Here is a 24,548-nt window from a genome sequence, read left to right as displayed (position 1 = left end):
AACTGCGAGGGCGCTGTATTTTTACCTAACTTGTCGATCGATCTTACTTCTGGTTATGAAGAATCTGTTCACATTGTACACGATTCTAAATTCGTCGTTGATCTAAGAGTTTTGGCGAGCTTCATACAAACGCGATCATATTAAAAATATGAGAGATTTCCTCTAGATGCTTCGTCGACCATTTTCCTGTTTGCCAATCGCTACGCTGCTACAAATGGTCTACGAGTTTGCGGTGCGACGATCGTGTATAATGCGACAGATACATACTCATCTTCTCCCTTATCATTGAACACGTACTTTCTCTCTGAGGTAAAAGTTCTTGTCGTTCCCTGCACGTTAATTGTCGACGAACAGCTCTCGTCTCACAATGAACCCTGTTATGCGTTATAGTAGCGTCCTTACACTTTTAATCGGAAAAGTAGGCCTGTCTGATTCATCGGTACTATTGCTAGTATAGTTTTGCGAAGGTGTCCCAACATTTGCAACACAACTGAATGCATAAATCGACGAATAAAATAAATACAAATGCATAGATACAAATTTCGAATAGTCACAATATATTAAACGCCTATTGAAGATTATTTCCTCCAAATTATGATTTAACCATCAACTAGAGACACCTCGTTCGATAGTTTAACAAAGGACATTGCAGCGAAGGTCTGTCGTAATTAGAATTGTGTACCAAACGATACGTAATTAATTGTTATATTTGTATTTTGCAGGGGGCTGAACACGTGATTGTGCGAGTCCATTGTGATCGTCTGCAGACAGGGAGTTTGCGATTTTTGTCTCCGGCAATTCGACATCCTCGTCGCCGAGCGAACCAATTAAAATCACCTCAGAGAGAAACGAAGGTAGATACATACGTCGAGGAAGATACAGAGACAAAGGGGTTCTACATTGTAAGAACCGCCTAGGAAATTGACATTGCGCAAAGGGATACACCCTAACGATCGCATATTTTCTTTCTTAGTTACGAGTAAAAATCTATATAATCATCTCCTGACGGTCAAAGACGACGTGCGTACCTAACACCATTTTTGATTATACACTATACAAATCACGATCGAAAAGTAATCCTCTTAATGATCTCTGCGAACGCGACGCGTTTATCACTTTGGTACTCGGAGATTTCGCGGAAATCATATTCGGGAAAATCTGACACGATCCTCTTCGCAAAACTGTAAAAACTGTCGGTTAATCGATATTTTTTTCTTTTTTCTATTTCAATCTCCGGCGGCTTCAATGGCTTCAAAAAAAGAAAAATGATAATCTCGAAATTCGCTCGCAAATCCACACGACAATATCTATTAATGATAGTAATAATAAGAAAAACAATGACGTTTTATTATACCCTTATAGAGTTACAATTCTCTTAAACTATATTGCACGTCGCGCTTTTATTGCACACACCGGTCGCATACATTCCTATTTACAGCATCCACTGCTATATACATGTTTACTTCATGTTAGCCTACTTATTTCTAAACTTAAACTTATTTCTTCTTTTCTTTCATGCTTTCTCTTCGACAGACTCTCGGAACATGATTGTTTACCCAGAAGATGCAACAGCTGATGTCTACACACGTTATTTATGCCAGGATCGTAGAATTATTTCGTTTTATTCAATATTGGGATCTTCTTTATCATTTTATTTCTTCATTTACGTCACTTCTGTTGCTTACTCCTTGCTCATTTTCATTTCCGTTCATTCTTCTTCGGTAATGCCGTGGAATCCCTATTAATTATTTTCTGTGGTTTTTTGGCACGAAACTAAAAGTCAACGCTTCGAAATGAACGTTGAAAAAATTGGTTACGAACGGGGATCTCGTCCCTATACCGCCGGAAACAATAGCGATCGTAGCCATTGGCCTTTTGTGTACACAAAACCGATGAGTTCTTGGTTTCACCGATGTTTTCATTGTCCGAACAGCGTTTCGAATCTCGACGATTCCATCATTTCCCTATCGGTCCGACTGGGATCGGTTTCCATCGAAACGGAGAGATCGTTCGCCGAAGAAATCGATGTGTCCTTTATTAATAATCTTTCCCGTGCACATGCCGTTGCATCCTGCCACGCTTGCAAGCGGCCTAATGGGTTCTGTACTTTGCGAGAATACAGGTTATCGATTTCTTTGTCGGATGCCACAGCACTTTCCAATATTGCACCCTTGCAACCGACTTTGAAACGCCTGGCGACACACGAATTAACGTCGATCGCCGATGCTGCTGCGCTCGCATTGCAGACTTCTTCTTTTTTTTTGTCTCGACCAAATTTCCCGACCGGAAACCCTGGAATGTCTCGTACACCGTTAAACGTACAAAGGTTAGTATGAAAGTTGTCTGGTATGGAGGGGAACATTGTGTGGTGTGAACAACTTCTTTCATTTTTTTTTTTTTTTTTGTAAACGCATAACGTATGGAACCGTGTAGGAACTTTCGATTGTTCTAAATGTGCAGTAAGAAAAATTCGATGGATCTTACGGGACAGTGCAATCTGAGCGTAATGGATGTATGCAAATGATTTCGATAGATCGACTAGAATGGTAACTGGAAACAGCAAGTAGTTGTTGAGAGTCTATTTGTGTACAGTTTTTTTATTAGATAAACTTAGCAAAATTCTGTCAATCTGTTACATCCCTGATTTCCAAGTGTACTTCATTTATCGTAAAGTAACAAAACCTGTAATTTTCTGTGTCCCCTCGTTATAAAGTAGATCTCACATGCTTACGTTTACGGCTAAGGCTAACGAAAAACTTCGGTTAATTTCCTCTTACTTATTTTACGGATTCGACAGCGTCACAGTGCGAGTGATTAACGTGAATTATAAACAACGTTACGAGGAAAGTATCGTAATGATTATAGTAAATAATTTGTTGGCAGTTGTTTGAAACAATTCACAGTATTCGCACGTTGTGATTATATTGTTTGGACTTCACAATCGGTATTACGATAATGGAAACAGCAAATCAAGTGTTGTTTCTGTTAAATCGTCCCACGATATCTGTGGTAAACATTTCTCGTTCGGAGAAAATTCTTTGGAAAGTGATGCAAGATCATGGTGACCGATAGACGTGAGTTTACGAAGAAGTTTATCGACGAACATACAGTATTCGCTAAAAAATCTCTAACTCTCTGCCTTCGAAAATCTCGAATTTAGGGTGACCCCCTGCTTGCCTTGGATAGAATTACGTACAGCGTAATTATTAATTAATTAACATTCTGCGAAACATTGGGTCGGCCAAAGAGTTCAGTTTCCTTAAAATTTCATTGAAACGCAGGACCCAGCAGAAATATAATTTTTTTGCGACCATTTGACCAACCTAACACAATTATTATGCAGTAAAAATTAAATTATCGTACATAGCATATCAACAATAGACGTCTACACGAATCAGTAGTTTCAGAACAAACTTGTTTCATTGTCTGGAAATTGTTTTACTCCGAATCAAAAATAATTGGACATTACTTGGGAATCGATACGTCGCGCAATCAGTATAACAGATTTCAGTGAAACCAGCGAACGATAACAACCGATAAGAATATAATCTATACAACTGAGATCTATTTAACTTTTTAGCAAAAAGTTTTTACACAGAATACTGACGTGGTCACCTTTGCAAATTATACAATTTGCAATACTGGGTATTCCAGTTTAGACGCGCGTTTTCAGTGCTGGATTTGGAAATTAATTTCAAGGAAACGATCGTACCTAGTAGGTTGAAACTTTGCACGTGTATTTATACATGTTCATAGTAATAGCTCAAATTTTTGTACGACATTTCATTGAAAATTGTGGAAGTTATAAATAAATGTCATGTCACGAAAAAGCTGTCATATCGGACACAATCATTACGTACGTTCTAGCCGTAACAGCTCGCATAATTTTCAATAAAATGTTTCATAAAAATTCATGCCATTACTTCAAATATGTATGAATATACATGTAAAATTTCAGCTCACCAGATTCTATCGTTTTCTTGGAATAAATTTTTAAATTCAATGGAAACACACGTTCAGCACTACAACCAATTCAAGCCCGACTAAAGTAAACGTTTATAATAATAACAATGCGACTAGACTCGAGAAAACAGTAAAATCGCACTAAAGAAATTCTTTGGTTACATAGAGGTAGCAATAGAATATTCTAGATTGTAACGATAAAATGGAACGAGGCTTAAACAATTGAAATAACAAACGCGTGACTTCGCACGGCGTTATTCAACAAATTCAATGTTGTAACAACGACTTAAAATTATTCAGCATCACGTTTAACCTCGTCTCCACCAAGACGATCCTCACAGTTGGTTCACGAGAGTGTTATCAAAATATAATCGCAAACGATCGAAAGCAGCCGGATGCGTCGATTCACATCGCTTCGAAGTCTCAGGAACTTGTCCGACTCGTCGTCTCTTGATTTGCTTATCCTCATGGGTCCAGGATCGCTATAAAAAAGTTGTCTTTTTGATCTGAAATTGTTCCCCGCCTCCGAAAATTAGTCGACAGATCCGGACGGAATGATTAGAGATTTTTCGAAGGAATACTGTACTCGGATGGCCGCGCTATCAATCGTCTTTGACCGTCAACAGAGTTCACGACTCGCCCCGTCATCGTCATTCTCCCTGCATGATTTCCCATGATCGAGACCTGCTCGAAGGGAAACCATCTCAAATCTAACCGGCGACGACGCGTCGTTCTGAACCTCTGTAAAAAAGAACGTTATTCGACGTGAATACATTATATAATTCGTGTTGCTCTTGATCTGTGAGATCGTTCCGTGTTTGCACAGAAACGAGGACACGGTTTTCATTTTTGGTTTTTTTTTTCATGAATGAACGAACGTTCGACGTCTCTCCCGTGGGATCGATCGCTTCCCGCCCGAGAATTTGATCAGGATCCCCCGATCAGGATCCGTCTCGATCGAGCGTTTAAAGTTTGTGGTATTTGGTTCCTTATGACCGAGACGACTAGGATTTGGTGCTGTCGGTTTGTGCTATCTCCTTCTGGGCCTTGTTGAAGCCGTCGATCAGAGTCTCGATTATGAATTTGATTGTTAGTTTGTAGATGTTCTCCACGTTCTCCGAGTATCGATCCTCCAACGTCCGCTCGACCGCCTCCAGGAACGGCTTCTCAATTTTCTGGAAGGGAAATCTGTGTAAATATGCGACCCACCATTTCACGTTCCCAGAAAATCACAGTTTGCTCCCCGTATCCCTATGTCAACATTTTATGTTCTACATATCGACGGGACTTTAACGAACATGGTAAAAATTAAACATTTGCAATTCCAGGCTATCGAAGAAGAATAGAAATTATTTCTCGCTGGCTATTAACAGAAATAACTCAGTCGTTTAAAGCAAACTGAAAAATTTAACGTAGTGAGTGCTACTTTAACCCTTTTGCATCCTCAAAGTCAAAGAACTGGTCGGAGAACAGATTCGATTTGACTAGTGTAATTAATAGAACGTAAAAGGCGGTGATTTGGAACCACCAGCAATTTCGCATTATTATTTCCAATTATTTCAATCCACAATAGGAAGCAGAAATGTTTTATTTCGAGGAGAAAGAGACGTGACGAGGTTTTCCGATTTGTCCCTTTGAAGTTTAAGGACGGTCCAGCTCCACTAACGGCAGAATGTGTTATTCCTCCGTCTGGAGCCGTCTATATGCATCGGGTCACAAAAGGGTTCTAAAGATGACATTTAAAAGGCGAAAATGCGAGTGACAAAAAATGAACGGATCTTTTGTGCCGGCGCGGACAAAAAAGCGTTTACGTGGAAGTCAAGGAAGGAGGGAGAGAATTTTATCCAGAACGTCTCTGAGCCGGGAGTGCTTGGAGCTATGGTACTTTAGTTTGGTAACAAAGAGTAAATTGTTTCTTGAGCACCGATTGTGAGGCGACTTTCTATAGAGCGAAGTAATTCGGAACACGGACAAGCGCGGCCAGAGAAATTAAATGGGATTGAATAATGAATTTCTCTCTCCCGCGGTAGAGAAACAGAGCTTACCCAAAAATATTGAGGATTGAAGCCAGGGATTTTTGTGTGCGTGGCACCGACTTGGTGGAGACAAGTCAGGAAAGCGTCCATGTCGTCGAGCCCTTTGATACCTTCGTCGAGGGCCGACATCACTTTCTCCGCGTGCTGCGCCAATTCCATGCTATTGGTTTGTTGCTCCTTTGTCTTCAATTCGCGAAATTGCGTGAACATGTTCAGCAGTTCTTCGTTCTCCTCGAACAGCCTGCAAACCGCCAAAATCGGCAAACGTCAATTTCCTACGTTCTAAACCGTAGTACTCTAACTCTCGTATGTTTCTCACGCTGAAAATTCAACCATTTTCTGCCTTTAAGTGTAATGTAAGATATATTATCTTTTGTGCAACTACAGTGTAACTCTCTGAGAAACAGGTGAATTAATTAGTTACTCGAATAAAATCTCTATTCATTAAATAAAACACTGTATCTTCTTGTCGATGTGTAATAGTAATGTTGACAAATTACTTAAGGTCATTCAAGGTTCCATTAGTTACTATCTTGTAGTGCTTAAGTAAACTCTTGACCTAATCCCAATTTTGGGTTCCGTGCCGTGACATAGATCGTGTAGGGCTACTATTTCCTCGTAACCGCGTTTCCCTTCTTCTATAAAATGGCAGGTCCGGTATCTTCTTAATGCAACACTAATCCATCAACCCTCTTCACCGTGATGTTTCAGTATTATTCGTATTGAGCCTTCCAAAACAACTTCCAAGGTACAAGAAAATGTGTACATTAATACGAATTAACGGTTTCTGTTGAATGGTATTTTCGGTCAAAGCGAGAATAACTCGCAGAATATGAAGTACGTTGCGTCAAATGACGAAAGGGTTGATGAATTAATTAAGCTCCGCGAAGAAAACTGAAGAGAAGATTAAACTGCTTGAGGTGCTGATTGAGCTTCTTTCGAGGGTTGAGTGGGATAAGAGAACTCGACCATGTTTTGCGAAGCAATGATAATCGTTCCCTGCTTTAGAAACAGGAATCTTAGCTTGAAACCTAATGTGAAGCATCTCATGAAAACCACTCTGAACGTGTCGACATTTTAAAACATCGAACACTTTGGAACTTCAAACAGAAAGCTTCCATAAGAGAAAATACATACAAACAAGTATTTCCCTGTGAATCACGTACACGCTACACAAACATTGCAAACAAATAACATATTCAGAACATCAATATACATCAATACTGTTCACATTTTGTGACAAAGATCGAATACTTTTCCATTATTAATGAACAGAGTATTAAGTTCTTGCTGTAGAAAATATTTTTATATTTTACAAGTTCTATTCAAACTAAATGAGGAACTTTTCATTATCTCTTTTCTGTTCTCATCGGTATACGTAATGCGAGATATCTTTTTTAACATTTGATGGTCTATGAGTCTTTTGATTTCTCAATTAAATGAAAGTACAGCTGGCAAAATGAGAGAATAGGGTAGCTTAGAGCCAGTTAATCGAAGTTTGTATTGATTCTCGGTACTACCAGAACTACCTTTCCTCCAGAGTTGGTGGAAAAATGAGAGACACTGGCGTGCAGTATTTGTCTCTATCAGTCTCGCTGGTCGCGTGCAACTACTTGGCAAAGTAGGCACCAAATTAGTTGGCCGGTCAAGGATTCTGAGGGGTAAATTCCATCATACTATCTCTCACCTTTGCGCTCTGATTCTACTCGCCTCCGCTCGACCTTATTGTTTGCCTTAAAACGAGTACAAAAAGAAACAGAAGCATAAGGCTGAGGGCTCCTTTGAAGGAGACACTCTGCGGATCGGGTCTTCTTCCCGCACTCTGTGCTCCCGTGTTCACTTTGCTATCGTGGAAGATGAAAATGGGAAAATGTGTCACGGATACTGAAGGTACCGAGTGTTTCCGAAAAGGGTCTAATCCAATTCAGAACCGACGAGTGACAGAATGAGCGTAAAAACAAGATTCAGGCTGGTGTTGAAATAACGAGCGAATATTCTTTTAACTCATGGTAAACAATTCATTATTTGCTCTATTAGAAGAATTATTTGTGAAACGGTTGAAATAGACTTGAGAGTATTATAGTACCTTCTGGTCTTTCATGAGATTAAGCCATTTCCATCGATTGAAAATTAAAAAGATATTGTTAACTCATTTAATTATTTCTGTACATTTAATTTGTTTGGAAGTTGACATCTGATGATCTGTTAACGAAAGAATGTAGATACGAATGCACATACATGTTCGGCACGAGCAAAAGAAGGGTCACAAGTGACCCGAAATCAATTAGACAAGGGATAAGCGTTGTTTAACCCCCACCTTGTTTTTATAATTGATTTATTGCCAAGACTCAGTTTTGTTTGCAATTTCCCCGACCGCCAGACAAGGTTCTCGTAATTTCAGTGCTAAAACGACATCGAGTGCGAGGGGTTGAAGAAGTATGATGATCGAAGCTATATTGCAGAAGGGGAAGTAATTTGTGACGTCACTCACGGTTGGGCAAGTGGCTCCAAGCGGCCAACTAATTAGGCGCCTACTTTAATGTGGCGAGGAAGAAGTGTGCCGGCCTTGTAGATATCTGCTCAATTATCTCTCGCCTGATTGCATTTAGTATTCAAAGATTATCTGACGAAAGAAAACGCTTGGTACACGCTTCCTACTTGCGTGCCTCTATTTTTGCAAACACACAACAGAAGAAACGAATGATCGCGTGTAATCAGCAGCATCAATTTTTCGAAAGTTTCAGACACGCTCGATCGGGCAGCGTGAAAATTGAAACGTTAATTGTAAACAGATTTTTCCGAGAGTAGAATGCAATCAACTCTAATCGGTATTTCAATCTTGTCGTAACTCGCCATCAGTTCGCGTTCTCGTTCCTCGTTTAGGCGTTACTTGCTAACAGAGTTAAAATCATCCAATTGTTTCACGAATTTCTGTTATTCGACAAGGGGTTTTTCAGTATATAGAAATAACGATTATTTCGCTGGAGTAATTTTTAGAGTGTTCGGAACTTTGAGAGGCTTTTTATAACGCTTTAAGGCGGGAGTCGAAATTTTAGATTTACGAGACCTTCGTCGTAAGCACATCATGAACGTGGCTGGCGACTCGTGCAGCCGACCATGTAACGATTGATTTTGCGCTCCAAATCACGAATTTATCGTCTGCGATACCTAATAACGCCTTGGGAGAAAAAACTACTTTTCTGACATATTTATTTCAGTAATAGAAATAGAAGCATTGGAAATTGTAATTCATAGACACAATGATTCAGAATCAGTTCAAAAATACAAATGGAAGTATTCTAAATTGTGATAGCATTTGCAAATTCATAAAATACAAAGAAATATTTCGCGTCAACGTACACCAAAGATATTTTGCACTGAAAATTGTGATTGCATTTGCGATTACACCTTTTTATCTTGAGAATCCCCATACTTCAATTTCTCAATTTTTTCAGGATTCGAAGGACACGTTGCAGTTTATTCGGCCTACCCTGTGTGCATCCGATGCAACGACGCTGCAAGGAGACCCAAAAAGGCTGTGAGAGGTACCTACCCATGGCCTTCTTGGTCTCTTCACCGAATAGTAAGTGGAGAATACGTGCATAGGACAGAACGATGCACCACCAGCTAGTAGCAAGTGTTTGACCCACATTTCTATCAACAATCGTTCGTACATGAAAGGTCAAACGAATCTTCAAAAATAGCAATTCAAATCTGAGACAGTGTCGCAAAAACCGATAACAGCACAATCAAAATTACAAAATATCATTAAACTTTTCACAGCTGACACATTCGGTGTACCAAATTAGCTAAAAATCTACGAAATTCAAGAATATTAAAAGACTATACCTAGTTCGCCTAGCACCAGACGCACGAGGCCTTTCAGATCTTCCCATTGCATTATTTTACATTAACACTTGACCTTTGTGCGAGTATTTGTCTCGAGTCATTGTTCGATTAAATAATATTTGTGGTTGTCAACGATCAAAGACTGTGTCTTTCAAGCAAAATTAATAATTAATATACATTTATTTCTTTGCTTAATCAGTTTAATAAGTTAAAAATAATGCGACAGTATTTTAAAGTTCTTGGTTTAAATTGTTATGATAAATGCATAAAGTTCGCAGCCTGCTAACAATATTTGTATTGGATATTTATTACCAGCAGCTTTTTAATCAATCAAAGAATTATTTCATCACACTAGTTATTAAAATGGGAATTTGCTTAAATATCCACAGTCCAGCAATAAATTTCTGTCGAAGCAAATATGCGTTTAATAAAAAATATTGAACGCGTGCAACAGGATTAAATAAATTACTCCGATTTCATGAGATATTAGTGGCTGTCAGGCCGGTTATCGATGCGTTAAAAATTGTCGGAGGCTTTGAAAACGAAATTACTCGTAATCGAAGCTTCTAGCCTCGAAATTCAGCTCTCTGTGGTCTGGCTGGCGAAGTCATGTGAAAAACATAGCAGGGGATAGCTATGAGAACCGAAGGAACGAGATGATAGGCTGATGTTCGCGTCGACTCGTCCAGGAACAACCCTGAGCGTACTATTTCTGCGTTCGGCCACGCGAATAGTCTGAAAATGCCAATACGAGGAAGCCCATTGTTCAGCAATGGGCGGGAGCGAAAATGAAAAACAAGGAGCGCGTGCGTTTCACGCGGAACTTTCGTAGCTCGAACGTTCGTGAACGATGATAGTTGTACGGTGTTTCAGTTATTAAACGTCCCTATCATCGCGCTTTCATCTGCCTATCATAAAGGCGCAATCGACGTTGATAGCGGAACTTAAATATCTTTTGCGCATTAGGGTCATCTTTTGCAAAGGGTTATCAGTTTGCAATTTTGACGGAACCGTAATCCTGAGGCAGGATTAAATTGAGATTAACCCTCCGTGGACACCATCGATGATGCAACAGAGAGCCAGGCCACACATTCTATTTAATGGTCCAGTGCGAAAGAACAGAAAACGCAACGACCCTAACGAGAATCGCATGCTGGTAGCGGTGTTTGCTATAGCCCTAAGTGAGCTCGAGTCCTCCTCATCTGAAATTGCGAAGTGGGTCGGCGCGCAAGATGTAAAAAGTTCTTCGCGGTCACGGAAACATACGTTGCCTGTTCGCCGCGCAGGGTGCACAACTCTGATCTGCGCCATCTTTGAAACTGTCAAGGAGGACATTTTTCCTACGCAAATATTTGACGTTTCTTTTGGAGACCGTTAAGACTATGTATCATAGTTTCAAGGTACGTGTACAAATTTTTTCGTTGAAAAATATGTGGTAGAAATGGATTTACAATATATCAACATTCATTTAATAAGGCGTCATCATCCATGGACAAGTTATAGCCTTCAATTTTTCCAGCAAACAAAAATTAATTAATGCGATAATAATATTATGATTCATTTAACAAATGTGTCAAGTTCGCTCACGGTAATCAGTGCAAGAACATGTAAAGCTTTTCCTAAATTCGTACCGACTCGTCGGCACAGCTCCGAAGATCTTTCTATAGTTAGTTGTCAGCTCGGTTAGGGTCGAGTGAGAGCAGTTTTCTGACCACGATAAATTATTTCAGGGCATCCCTTTGTTAACTTATCCTATACGCTCTAGTTACGTTCAGAGTGCATCAATACAGGAATCCAATGATTCAGTTACAAGTGGATAGATAAAGATAGAAAATAAAGGGAGAGCGACCTCAACGCATATAGAAGAAGGGAAGCATGGTCTGAAACAACTCTGGACAATGGAATCTGGAAAACTGAACGCGAGCCAACATCGAAATTGACGATTTACGTATGCAAATTGTTTTTTTTTTTCAATGTCTGACGTATAATTTATTTCACTGGCGATGCAAATGCGGCCAATCGAAAACGTTTCTTTTTACAGATCACTTGAGGACATACAATATTAAGGTAGTATATTTAGTAATTTATTGTTTAAAAATAGTTATACTGTATAGATTTTGGTTCATAGATCATACACGCCCAAGAAAAATTGCGAAAGAATTCAAAGATTCTCTCTTTTTAATTTCTACACTTTAATTGATAAAATTATACCCTGCTTTTCGAGACGTCGAAGAAAGTGGGATTTCAACCCCTAACCTTGGAGATGACTATCATCAATATAAACTGTGGCCAATGAAAACAATATTCTTCTAAGAGTCCAATATTTTTCTGAGAACAACCTCCCACATACGTTTTGTGAAAATGTGTACGTCTTGAACGTGCTCCCTTGTCAGTGAAGTAGTATCATTGTCTCGCACCATCGCAAACAAGATTTTGGCACAGCTTTGAAACGACATAGTGCTCGACAAGAATGTTTGCAGACGCCCACCAGAATCAACGAATTCGACATTTTTGTTACTCCGACAACTGCATCGACAAATTCATCGATGTGTTACACGTCGACCTTCGGGTGACCTTTCGACGACCTACGATATCGACGATGCTCCATTGTTACAACTAAAAAGCAGCTAAGCACGCATATTAACCTCTTGTGTCACTTTTTTTAGTCGTGCTAAAGGTTAGCATATTGTCATGATATTTCGTTGCAGCGCATCGAGGAAAATGGCAGTGTTGTTGTCAACGGATTTGCTTGCACTGTCCTGTTAATATCAGGAGAAAAGATAACAGCTTTTTGAAAGGTGAGGTGTAGCTTTTTTTCGTAGGGCGTAGTTAGAGCTGCAGAAATCGATTTATTACGGAATTCTGTTGTGAAGAAAAATCGGTCGTAGAAGCGACTCTCGGTTATTGTTGAACCAGACGGGCTGACCCATTCTAGTAGAATCAAGCTGCATTGTGAGCACTGCAAGACAAGTTCTGTCGCTGCACGTTATTTCATGCAGGCTCGAAAACTTTCTACCGAGCGCCACATTGATTGAACGACAACGTCGAACACCGAGTGTACGTGGAGTCTAATATTAGATGAAATGTTGATGGATATTTGGGTCTAACCCTTACTATATTATTATTGATTTTATAGACGAATGCATGAGCGCACAGTGGTCAGGTGTACAAAGTTGTGTTGCCGCAAATATACGGGGTGGGATGTATGAATGGAATTTTCGAATCGAACGAGAGTTTCGGTCTCCGTTTGGAAATCATTCCTGGAAAATTTGGGAAAAAAGAAGGCAAATTCAAGTCCACCGGCACCATTTTTGAATCTTCCAAAATTCTGTACGCTACGGCTTCGTTCGTGGTGAAACCACCAGTCATTTTTATGTAGTATATTTTCTTTGGATTTGATTTTTTTACCAGCGACTTCGGGGGCTATTTTCACCCCATAAACATGACAACAGGCGGCTATAAAAAAATACATGTCGAATATTTTTCGATGCTCCACTTAGTTAGGTGCGAAGTTTCATAACAAGTGATGCATACGAGTGACGTCTATTGTCAGCACCTTCATACACAGCTGGCAAGTTTGTTACATCGTAAACTGAATATTTAATGTTTTAGAAAATAATCGGGAAGGACAGGCAGTGCTAAAAAGAATTGTACTGCAGAGTAGATGATTCAAGGGTTGACGTAGCAAGCTAAATTATGACAAAAATCAACGTGAAGTATGCTTCATTGAAAAATGAATCAAGTTAGAGGTTCTTTATAGATTAATAACTCAATAGCAATAATTATTAAAGTTTGATTTTCTTTTATCATAGCAAATAGCTCTATCTTTCTGCCACCTGTTGCTGTACAGTCTGTACCGATCTTTTGTACGTATTTTTGCTCTAAAAAGTTTGCTATGAAATGTTTTTTACTGTTGTGAAGTAATATTATCGGTAAAATAACGTGTGCAACATTGTTCCCCTGAATGCTTCTGCTGAACATATTCATAAACATTGTTTAGAAACTGTATTAATTTTTATTTAGCTCACAAAATATTTGCAATCCTTACCTGTAAATAATTTTTAACTGCGATAGTCTATTTGAACTATAGTTTTGCAACCATTAGGCGGAGCGTATCTTTTCGATTACCAGACGTTCTCGAGGTTTCCGAACAATCGTCTTCCCTAAGTATAATACCGAAAACTGTTCTCTAGCGAACTTACATAAGTACGTCAATTACGCTCGGTTATTATACGCCAATATCTAGAAACCTATTGTTCCACTATGAACAAAGGGGAGCCGACAGATAAAGAGGAACGGCGTGTACCTGACAGACAAAAATTGGGGATAGATTCTAGTATCTGCCAACAGATAAAAAAAGAAGTAGGCACTGAAAGTGACAGTCCAGGTTAATTATCGTCGCACGGCTCTGTGCCGTAAAGTTTATCGATAATGTTATCGCGCAACCAACCGTTAGTTAGTATAAAATGTCATAAAATAAGAGAGACAACCTTAAAAATCATCCACAATGTGTTTCCACTGCAATTACTTCACAGATACAAAAATATACCAAGCTTTCAAACGTTTTTCTAATGAAATTAAAAAATAGACAAATAATCCATAAAAGAAATCGCTACAAATACACAAAATGTCAAGTTGCTAAGTTTTTAAGCTTGACTTTAAAAAATTAGGCAGTGGACAGCTAAATGAGGCGAAGGAGAAGGCTGCAACGACCTAAATTGCACAAATGCAACGCATGCAAACGAAGACAAAAATCGAAGGACGCGAGGACTACTGCGCCGGACGTTAATGATGTCCTTGAAGATTCTAAACGACCGCCTAATCGTGTGATATCATTGTGGGTGAACCACATACAAGATGTTTCAGTAATCAGGACAGAACTGAAGGAAGAAAATCCTTTCTGACGCGACAAGATTTTATAAAAAAATATACTCGATCTTTAACCGTAATTTTTGTTGTAATTTCCAACTAAACGTAAGCTGAGTCGACTAACAACGAGTAACCAATAATTGATAAAAGTGAGAAGTTAAAGTGATAGCACAATGAATCAGCGGCTATCGGTGCCATTATCAGTGTGACAGCTCACAATCCGAATCCGTATTTGCTATGACTGATGAAGGCCGGATTCAAACAGTGATAATTTTACAGATATAAATGGTGAAACCTTTCTCCTCGGTTCTCCTATAGACTCACTATCAGTGAATCTAGCCTAGCAATTAAGATATCTCCAACGAAAATAGCATATTTTCCACTATGTGTCAGCGATTTGGGACCGTGGTGTGACAGTTAAACGCGACAAGAAGAAACACATTTCTGGAAACGAGTTCACAAAAATATGATCGTCTAAGCAGCTTGTCACCTCTCCAATCTTAATTTTTCGCATTTTTAAGAATATCGTCTACATTTTGGCGATTTGGGACCACAGTGTGACAGTTAAACCGCGATAACGGCTCTTTTTGTGGGAACAAATCCACAAAAATATGATCGTCCAAGCAGTTTGTCGTCGGCCAGACGGCTGACAATAATTAAAATTCGAGTAGACGAGTTTGCAGCAGGGAAGTTTGTTAGCAAGACCGCGTGCGAGACGCAGAAAGTTTTGAAAACTGTGTCTCCGCAGAGGAGCTTATCGTCGTTACGAACCTTATGAGCATGTAGACACCAGTCTGCTCCAGTGCCCTGGATACGGCTTTCCAGCTGGCCATAACCGTAAATTTCTGTTTCGCCGTGAGCGGAAGCCGCGGATCCGTGGGAGTTTGGTTCTGCGACTTCGCGGTCGCCAATTTGCTAAGCTCGCAGCCCATGTTGCAGCGGCTCGAACCTCCTGTTCGCGAAAATAAAGAACCACCGACACACTCGCCACAGCTCCCCGTGGAGCCGAGCAATTACCACGGTTTCCGGACCTAATCCAAACCCGGTCTCCCCAATTGAGCCTCATTAATCTCCGACGCGCATCAAAGATAAATCGTCACCTGACGGGAACTAATTCGATCGAAAAACGCCCGGCCGAGTTTAATCAAGCAATGGCGGCGCACGATCACTGCCTCCGAACGAAACCACCGGGTCACTGTTGTTCAATCGTCTCGCAAAACTGTTCCCTCGATATTTTTTCCTTTACAACCGACAGGAAACTTTCCTTTAGACTGTCTCTCGTTCGAATACGGAACCAGCGTCTTTGATCGCTAATCAGCAACATTCACCGGCGTCATCGAGCTGTTCGACAGTGTTGGATCGTCGGTTAGTCCTGCGGTCGTCAAAGCTTTCACATGAAAACTTCCGGCTCGCCCATTCTTTGGTGTCTTCTTCTGCTTTGTTACATCATTTCTCGGGATTTCAGCTGCGAAGAATTTCTGTCCGTCATGTCCACCGGGCTTCGAGATGCTGACTCGTGTTACAGGTCCATTGGGAACTTTGGTGACTTCCTGGCGTTGTTTTCCCCAGGAATGACGATGCTGAAAGTATCTACTGAAAGAATGCGAAAGATTTCTGGTTAGAACATTCAGGTTTTCGTGGGGATGGAAACGGCGGACAAGGGAATGGCGGAATGCTTTTGCTTGCGACTCTTTTTGCAAAATTTTTTTGCAAAATCTGCTACTCGCCAACTGTGACTTTACTTGAAAATGAGTGAAAGAATCACGAAAATTTAATAAGAATTAAATCGAACCATCCGAGGACGATATTTGAATCACATTAGGCTCGTGTTCTAATTTTAAAAATTGCAAACAAATAGTTCAATGCTTCACATGATAAAAGATTAGTTAAAAAATCTTCTTCTGCGTAAGATTGAACTGACTGGATCGAAAATATGAATGATTTTACAATGTATATACATAATTTAAAAAGTTTCTCGTCGCTGTAGAGACTGTTTTCACTCCTCTAATATGAATGATTGCAAAGGTCTTGAATTTTGATTTCGCAGAACAGAATTTATGATCTTCAAGAACTTAGTCATGGTATTTACAGTTGTCGGTAGGATCAAAATATGTTTGCATAATTATGCAAGAAATTCTCAAGAGAGGTAACTTTCTTCGATCGAACGGTGTACAATATAGAAGCTGTGATCAAGGTTTTACAAACATTTGTATCCACACAATGGCGCTATCTATAGCACGGAATGCGTACGTCTACACACACAGTGTATCCTATTTTAGTGCACGTGTCTGAGTATTTTTGTATGCTTTGAAAATATACAAGGATTCCTTTAATGCCGCCTGCGTGATTTTCAAGAAGAAATGCGAGACCAGCGATTAATCCAAATAGATAACAATCGTGCTGAAACAAATATGATGCATCGGTGTTGCTTGAGCTTTCAACACCGTCAGCCATTCTACAATGACACAGAAAGTAATCTGAAACACTTGCAACTGTGTTGTTTAAGCCTTTTCAGATAAGAATTTTCTGAAATATTAAAGATATAGTGCACTAAATTGCATATCACAGTGTGAAAAAGAAGACTATCCATTGATCTATTATTATTTAATTTGTTTAGGAAATCTACAAAATTCAACTTTTCAAGAGAAGATAAACAGTCTCGTATTTGAAACCATTTTTCAATTCAATAGCGAAAATCAGTATACAGAAAAATGTGTTTAATGTTTTGAAAGACCCTGGTGTACCGTTACGGAATTTTTTATTTACACATGTGCAATTAAGTTAGAAATGAGTAACATAAATTCGATCGAATTTTCGGGGTAAATTGTGTTCTATAATGGCTGACCTTTGATGACCACGAGCAACCTTTAATCACGGGTCATTGTACGCGTCTCGAAGCACCCCATTAGGGAGTGATTAAAAACTGTACGTATTTGGTGAAAAAGAACGAATCTTTGTACACGTTACACATGTTCGCGTATGAAAAACTCCAGACAGCAGATCATGTCCCACTTAGCATAAAGCAAGTTTGGTCTGATGCACGTTTTCTATCGCCGACAGCAGCCCAGTTATTCAAGTGGCTTGTTTTAAGTGCCTCACCCTGTATAAACGTAGCTCCGAGCGACGTATTCTGGAGCTAACGATATATTTTAAGACATTAATCGATGCAGCTCGTCATTCCCTATAAAAAAGTATTAAGCTATCTATGCCAAGAAGTAATTAATCTAGAAGATATTTTAATTCCGATATCGATTGACTCGCTGCATTCTGCCCGAAGGACGTACGTTTGAATATCAACTTTAAAAGAGGTGAATGTTGCACCGCTGCTACTGAATTGCAATATTTATATTAAAATGCCACCCAAACTTCTATCTTCTCCGTATAAATTACTTTTACCTTCTACGAGTAATTGCATCGAAATTGACCGAGAAGAACAGCTAAGTTAACCTTGAAGTTCAGATAAAAATTTCCATTGAGAAAATATTTTTTCTTTGTTACGTGCATAATCATAATTTTGATATAATAAGTTTCGTTTTTTAAGAGTTGACCATGAATGTGGGGGAATAACTGTAAGTAATAATTCTCTGCTGTATGTCAACTGTTTTTAATTGTATTTGCTGCTAATTAGTGGTGTTATTACAGTAAAAATACAACTCGTATGTCACTGAATTCTCTATCCACGGGTCTGAAATACCGACAGTGTGCAACATAAATGCAACGGTCAATTGGCGAACTACACAGAACTGCATAAAGAAGTGCATGTCCAAGCTTTTGATGTCACTTTTCAAATTACAAAGTTGCCATTTTTAATTAGTGTCAATCAAGAGAAAAAATCGAGACTTCTTTAAAATAGAATATTCTGAAATCTCTTTTTCATTGTGATAAAAAGTATATCCAGAATTTATCGATTAAGTTTCGATAACACAGGGGTGAAAACAATTTTCTTTGAAAATATCCGTGCAAGATTGTGTCGACCTATAGCAGCTGTCTCACGAGATGGAGAAAATATTTTACGATGTCTCTTGATTTCCCTCACGTAAAAGTGAAACCACAAACACTATAAAAGCATAGACTCAAGCGTCCGGAAATCACAGAGTGAGAGAATAAAGAATATAAGGCGAGGTAATGGATAGAATTGCACAAACAATGCGATATTACAATGATGGAATAAACGCGCACTCAAGTGGAAAGGCTCAATCATATGATTATTAACACAGCAGTAATATTTAAAACGTAAAATGTACAAATCGACAAATCCCTCTGGGCACCAATAATGAACACAGTTGCATCAATTTATTGGAAGAAAACGGAGAAAACTCCAAGTACACAAACAAACCAGTAAAACCGTACAGAACAATTAAAACAGAATATTAAAAAAATGTAAAGCAATAAATCCCAAGGCAGGAGAAATGTATAAAATAGAATTATTATATTTAGTTTTAATTGCGACGCGAAACTATTTCCAAAAGCATAAAATAAATAGTCAAAATATTAAAAGCGTTAATTAAAAGTAACGTAATAAACAGACGATAAAAACGTGGACGTGACCAGCGAAAAATTGAATAAAATATACAAAGTAGCTTTTAAGTTGCAGAGTCACCGGAACGCATGGTTAATTTGACGAACAGGAAAGAATGGGGAAAACGTGAACGGTGTAAACGGGCGAACGAGAATGAGGTACAGAAAATTAATTTGACAATAAATTTTATATAAACTACGAAATCGTGGACGACGGTAGCAACAGAAATTGATTCTTAAACCGAATCAAAGATTATGGCTGCTCGTGTTCAATCAGTGTGACAGTCAACGTGTTAATAAAATGGAGCGTCGAGTGACAGGACCGCAAGTCAATTTATATAGAGATGACTATGATATATTAAATCAACTTGGGTAGCCGAAGAAGATAGCCCTGGATGCATCAGCAGCCATCGTGGCTGTCCATCCCACTTTGAGCACCCAAACATCATCAGTCTGGTGGGGTTGACAGCTATTACCACTGTTGATGGTGTACCATCTTTCAAAAAACAAGCTATACCTCAGGGCGATACGAAAAGACCACGTAGGACAAGATAAGAGTGTACTAATGACATCTCCGAAAAAATTAAGATATTCCTACGAACGTGGATCGATAGTACACCTAAAATGCCTAGCTTCTAGACACTCTGACGAGGTCTTACTTAACACTAGGTTTACGGAGCACTGAAAGCGACTATTTTACATCACTTTATAAAAATGACAAGAATATGCTGCCCAAATTTTAAGCCATTTTATTTAATAACATAAAAGAATAACTACCCAAAGAAGTAAATTTGTTGAATAATTCCTTATGGATGTATCTTTAGAATCTTAATAATTGTAAATTAAAAATATTAGAACCCGTCATTTTGACGAGTGAACCTAGTGTTAAAATTGATCCAATCATCCACATTATTAATTAAAATTCGTAACCTGATACTATTTCCTGTCCTGCATTCTCCGCAGACGTAGCTAAAAATAATTGCTTCCAGTTTGATTAAATCAGTGTAAGATTATATTAATATTATAAATGTAATTTCAATCCATGCTACAATTTTTACAAGTATGTTTATTTCAGCAGACATAAAGGCACACTCTTGTGGAAGAGACTGTACGTCGTCTTCTGAACCTCCGGTTGCGACCAAAATGAGACGTCTCAAGGATTCTCCGATTTTGCGACATCAACCGTTTGGAAGACGTGCTTAGCATGCTCGAGGGATATTATCTGACATCTCGAACGTCCGGAACACATATCTTACTCCACCGAATTAAAGGATCAGTAAATTTTGACCGACAAATGGTTGATCTTTGAACTGCTGTAACTTTGCCAGTAACAATCGTACGAGAGTCAACTTGGACTCATTTTAAAGGGCAAAGCTTCTACTTTTATATCCCGGAATTGAACTTTGTCGAAGAACTCTTAATATCACAGAATATCACCACAAAACTGATGATGGTTGTCGTCGCAAAACAAAGATAATGCTTGCATACGATTTCAAACGAATCTACAGGGTTTAATAAAATTTTTGAAATTACCTTGTAGAGGCAAGGCTCCTCTTTGGAACAACTTGAAGCCGACTATCGTACGTTACTGTTTCAGAATGGTTACAGCGTTTCGAACATTAACAATTTTTCGGTCACATCAATTTAGTAACCCTTTAATTTTGTGGAGTAGTGTGGAAGACGTCCTTGTTGTCTGAGTTGAACACGTGCAGCCAGTGACCTACATCACCACTGCACTAACAGCAACACTGTCATTTGAGGTAACGTGTGTCGCCTAATTTGATCTTCTCACAATACCTACTCACAATTATTAAATATGCAAACAAATAAATCAGATCACTGCACAAGATGCTTCCAAAGTGTGCTCAATTCTTACGACAGTGCAATTATCATTGCACAATTTAGGGCACGGAGGTAGACTAATCGTAAGAAAGCAGATTACGATTCATAAGAATTGCCGGAAATTCAAAGTCCAAAGATAAACGCCGATTTTCCGATCGAAGCGTTCATAGCTTTCACTGTTTTAATAACTGCTATAGAATATAAATCCACAAAGCAAACGCGCGTTCAGAGTATTGAAAATTCGTTTAAGCTCATTAACGGCAAGGAAACTCGACACACCATTAGATCCAGCTCTCCGCACGCTATTCCATCGTCCATCGAATGCGTTCGGAAACAAGAATAAGAACTAGAGAGTCTCAATAACCAATAAACGCATGGAAATAACCGAATCAATAGCTGAAACATACCGTTTTTAGACTGGCCGCAATGAAAGGGAAACAAAAAGGAGAAAAAACGAAAAAAGAAACAGGTTGAAGGATGTGTGTAACGCATTACGAAGGTGACGGAAGACGTATATTTTAAGAGGATATAATGTATAACATAACACTGCTACATAATATATTCGACATCGATATCGGTGTGCCCGGTATAAATAGTATTACTACACAATCATCGATCGGTGTACGATGAAAAATTGACGAAAGGAACAGGGGAGGCCTAACCGTAGAAAATTGTGAGAAACAGAATATGCTCGGGAGCATGTGGGGGAATAATGAGGGTGGTTTTGGTACGACGCTGTCCACCGTTCCATCTGTTTTCGTTTGATAGAGAGAGGAGAGAGAGAGAAAGAGAGAGAGAGAGAGAGAGAGAGAGAGAGAGAGAGAGAGAGGGAGAGAGAGAGAGGGGTAGAGAGCAAGAGAGAGTGAGAGACAGAGATGGAGGGCTAAAGCTGGGAGAATCACCTGGTGCATCAAGCCGCGATTTCTGTTGACTTGATGGGTTCGCGAGTCGACTAACAAATCGATCCGCACACGATTAACAAACTTCGGCCACGTTTCCCTGTTCCCGGATCCCGGCTGTCGAGGAGCTGGTAGCACCGTGGTCCTCGCTCATCATCTCGGACCAAGGAAAACGGCCGAGGACACCTTTGTTGGCGCGCACATATCCTCGGGCATACACATCCGCTCGTTCCGCGACGACGATCCTCCGCGTGTTTTCGCGAAACTGTTCTGCGATTCGTCGCGACCCGTCGCGAATAAATCGTTCTCATCCGCGACCACGATCCGTTCCCGTGGACCAGCCAGGATTTTCGGATGCGATCGACCACGCTCTCTCCCTGTGGTCTCTCTCTCTCTCTCTCTCTCTCTCTCTCTCTCTCTCTCTCTGTGTGTGTTTTCTATCTTTAGAACGTCTCCCGGGGATCTGGATTGTTCGCGAGGGTGGTACGCACGGCCGTGTTGCCCTCAGCCCAGACAAGCCGAGACTGAGGCACCCGTAACAAGTGCTCAGGACGAGCACGCACATGCGCAACCACGCTCACCCCCTTGTCTTTTCGGGCTTTCCTCCGAACCACCCTACAACCCTCTTCGATACAACCTGCGACCGATTAATCGAGCATTTTGCATTTTCTTTTCGGCGTACCGGCACGCCGCGACGACCTCGCCGAAATCGCTCGACGCGACCACCATCCCCTTTGATTTTATGGGGAAGGTTATATTGTTCCAGAGGGTGTAGCCGCCGAGAATTCGGGGGTCGGAGAATTTTCTTTCGGTGGTATTTTTCTCGAGATGTCATCTGTATTTTCTTAAAATCAGATATCCTGCATAATACTTTTTACTTCTTCTGTGTTTTATGTCGCTTTGCCTCGCGAGGTCATTAGGGCGTTGAGTCTGGATAAGTTGTATCGCGGTTTACATATTTATTTCTTTGAGATAGTTTGTGGTTGGAAGAAATTTGTTTCTAGTGTTACTTTTCACAAGCTGTTCTGATCATCTGCATTTTTTAAAATGGAATCGTATATATTCTTCTTCTGCTATTTCTGTGTTTTACTTTATTAAAAGGGGTGCGTTTGGAGATGCCGAGGAATTTTCTTTCAGTGTTATTTTTCGGAAGACGCCTTGGTCATCTGTATTTTTTAAAATGGAATCCTGTATATTCTCCTTTCCCTCATATTTTTCTTCTATTGCTGTGTTTTACATTATTAAAAGGGGCGTGTTCTCTGTGATGCTGAGTAATTTTCTTTCAGTGTTATGTTTTAAATCATATCTTGGTCATCTGTATTTTTTAAAATGGAATCCTGTATATTCTTCTTCCTCTTCTTCTGTGCTTTATGTCGCATCGATTGCAAAGTTCCAATCGGTTGTCAACGGTATGCGGGACACCCTGCATATGTCCACCTCAAATTTCAAAATGCACTTCATAGTTTCTCAGAAAAATTGCCTTCTTTTTAGCGTTCTAAACCGAGCTGCGGATAGAGCTCACCCCATAGAGTTTTAAGAATTTTTATTTACCCGTTCTGAACTTACAATGTGAGAACATTTTTGTTTAAACCGCAGTCCATGTCTCAAATAAAATCTGTGAAAATATAGCAGACATTTTCGATTCCCGTTTGATACAATTATAGCATATCGCGACCTACTGACAACTCTCTGTATACTACAAGTAATGGTTCTCTTTCGCTTAGAAAAAGAAACATAAAGCTGTATCAAACCTCCCTAAGCATCAGGCCTTCCTAGGTACCCCTACTGATCCAGGGCGTGGGTGGCGAAGGATATCAGTCAATTGATAATTTCCGACTTCAATGAGAATCAGCTTAGCCTGTTAAATACGATTTTTTAGCTGATATTCAAATTTAGGGGTGGCGAGTGATCTGGATGTTATGGAAAGCGGTTTGGAGACTTTGAGATCGGTGAAACATATTTTTATGGGGGAATAAACTTTTGTTTAGTCCTATGATGCACGAGAAAGCTAATGGAGTGATGATTAGACCGTACATCTTGGTTTTGTGCTGAATTAATTAACGCTACCACTACCACAGGATTTTAGTAAAAACTACAAATTTCAGATTTCAACTTTCATAATTATTAAAAATATACAAGTTATTTTGCAAGAATTTATACGTCGACCACACATCATATTACAGTAAAAGTTAATTGAAATCTCAATAAATACATTTTTATAATTTGTATGTTACGATCAAGTCAATTTTTAATTGTTCGGTTATTCTAGTGGGAAAACGTGTAGAATATCCATAAATTGTTACAGCAACATACTCGCGTTGAATTCCGTCTGGATGTTAGGTCATCAGAGCACGACCGACTTTGGAGAAACAACCATTTTTGTCACTTTCAGTACGTTTCCGCTATCGAGGCGCTGTATCTGAAATTCTAAGTGATCAGCTTGACCCCGTTCGATTTCAGAGTACCTACTAGGGCATTTTTAAGGGGTACTATAGTTGAAACGTTAGTCCTGGCTTTCTTGAACATAACTCAGCAGAACATTAGTGTTTGGCGTGCGTAATTGTCTAATAAC

At 39.4% G+C, this 24,548-nt stretch overlaps 1 protein-coding gene across 3 annotated transcripts; it reads right to left on the bottom strand.

Annotated features, from left to right (window-relative positions):
* Positions 1-4,967: 4,967 nt before the first annotated feature.
* LOC143362679 (globin-1) lies at positions 4,968-22,478 on the bottom strand. Of its 3 annotated transcripts, none has more exons than XM_076803049.1 (4): positions 21,980-22,478; positions 15,489-16,310; positions 6,009-6,240; positions 4,968-5,138 (listed from the first exon to the last, which is right to left on the bottom strand). In XM_076803049.1, the coding sequence occupies exons 2-4, from the start codon at positions 15,647-15,649 to the stop codon at positions 4,968-4,970; spliced, it is 564 nt and encodes a 187-aa protein (XP_076659164.1). In that variant the 5' UTR covers positions 15,650-16,310; positions 21,980-22,478. The 3 variants fall into 3 exon arrangements, with proteins under 3 accessions (XP_076659164.1, XP_076659165.1, XP_076659166.1); XM_076803050.1 differs by having other exon boundaries at positions 15,489-16,307; XM_076803051.1 differs by lacking the exon at positions 21,980-22,478 and adding an exon at positions 16,676-16,871.
* Between the last annotated feature and the right edge of the window lie 2,070 nt (positions 22,479-24,548).

The sequence above is a fragment of the Halictus rubicundus genome, chromosome 17 (genome assembly GCF_050948215.1).
Source record: "Halictus rubicundus isolate RS-2024b chromosome 17, iyHalRubi1_principal, whole genome shotgun sequence".
NCBI lineage: Eukaryota > Metazoa > Arthropoda > Insecta > Hymenoptera > Halictidae > Halictus > Halictus rubicundus.
This window is presented reverse-complemented; position numbering and strand designations above follow the sequence as displayed.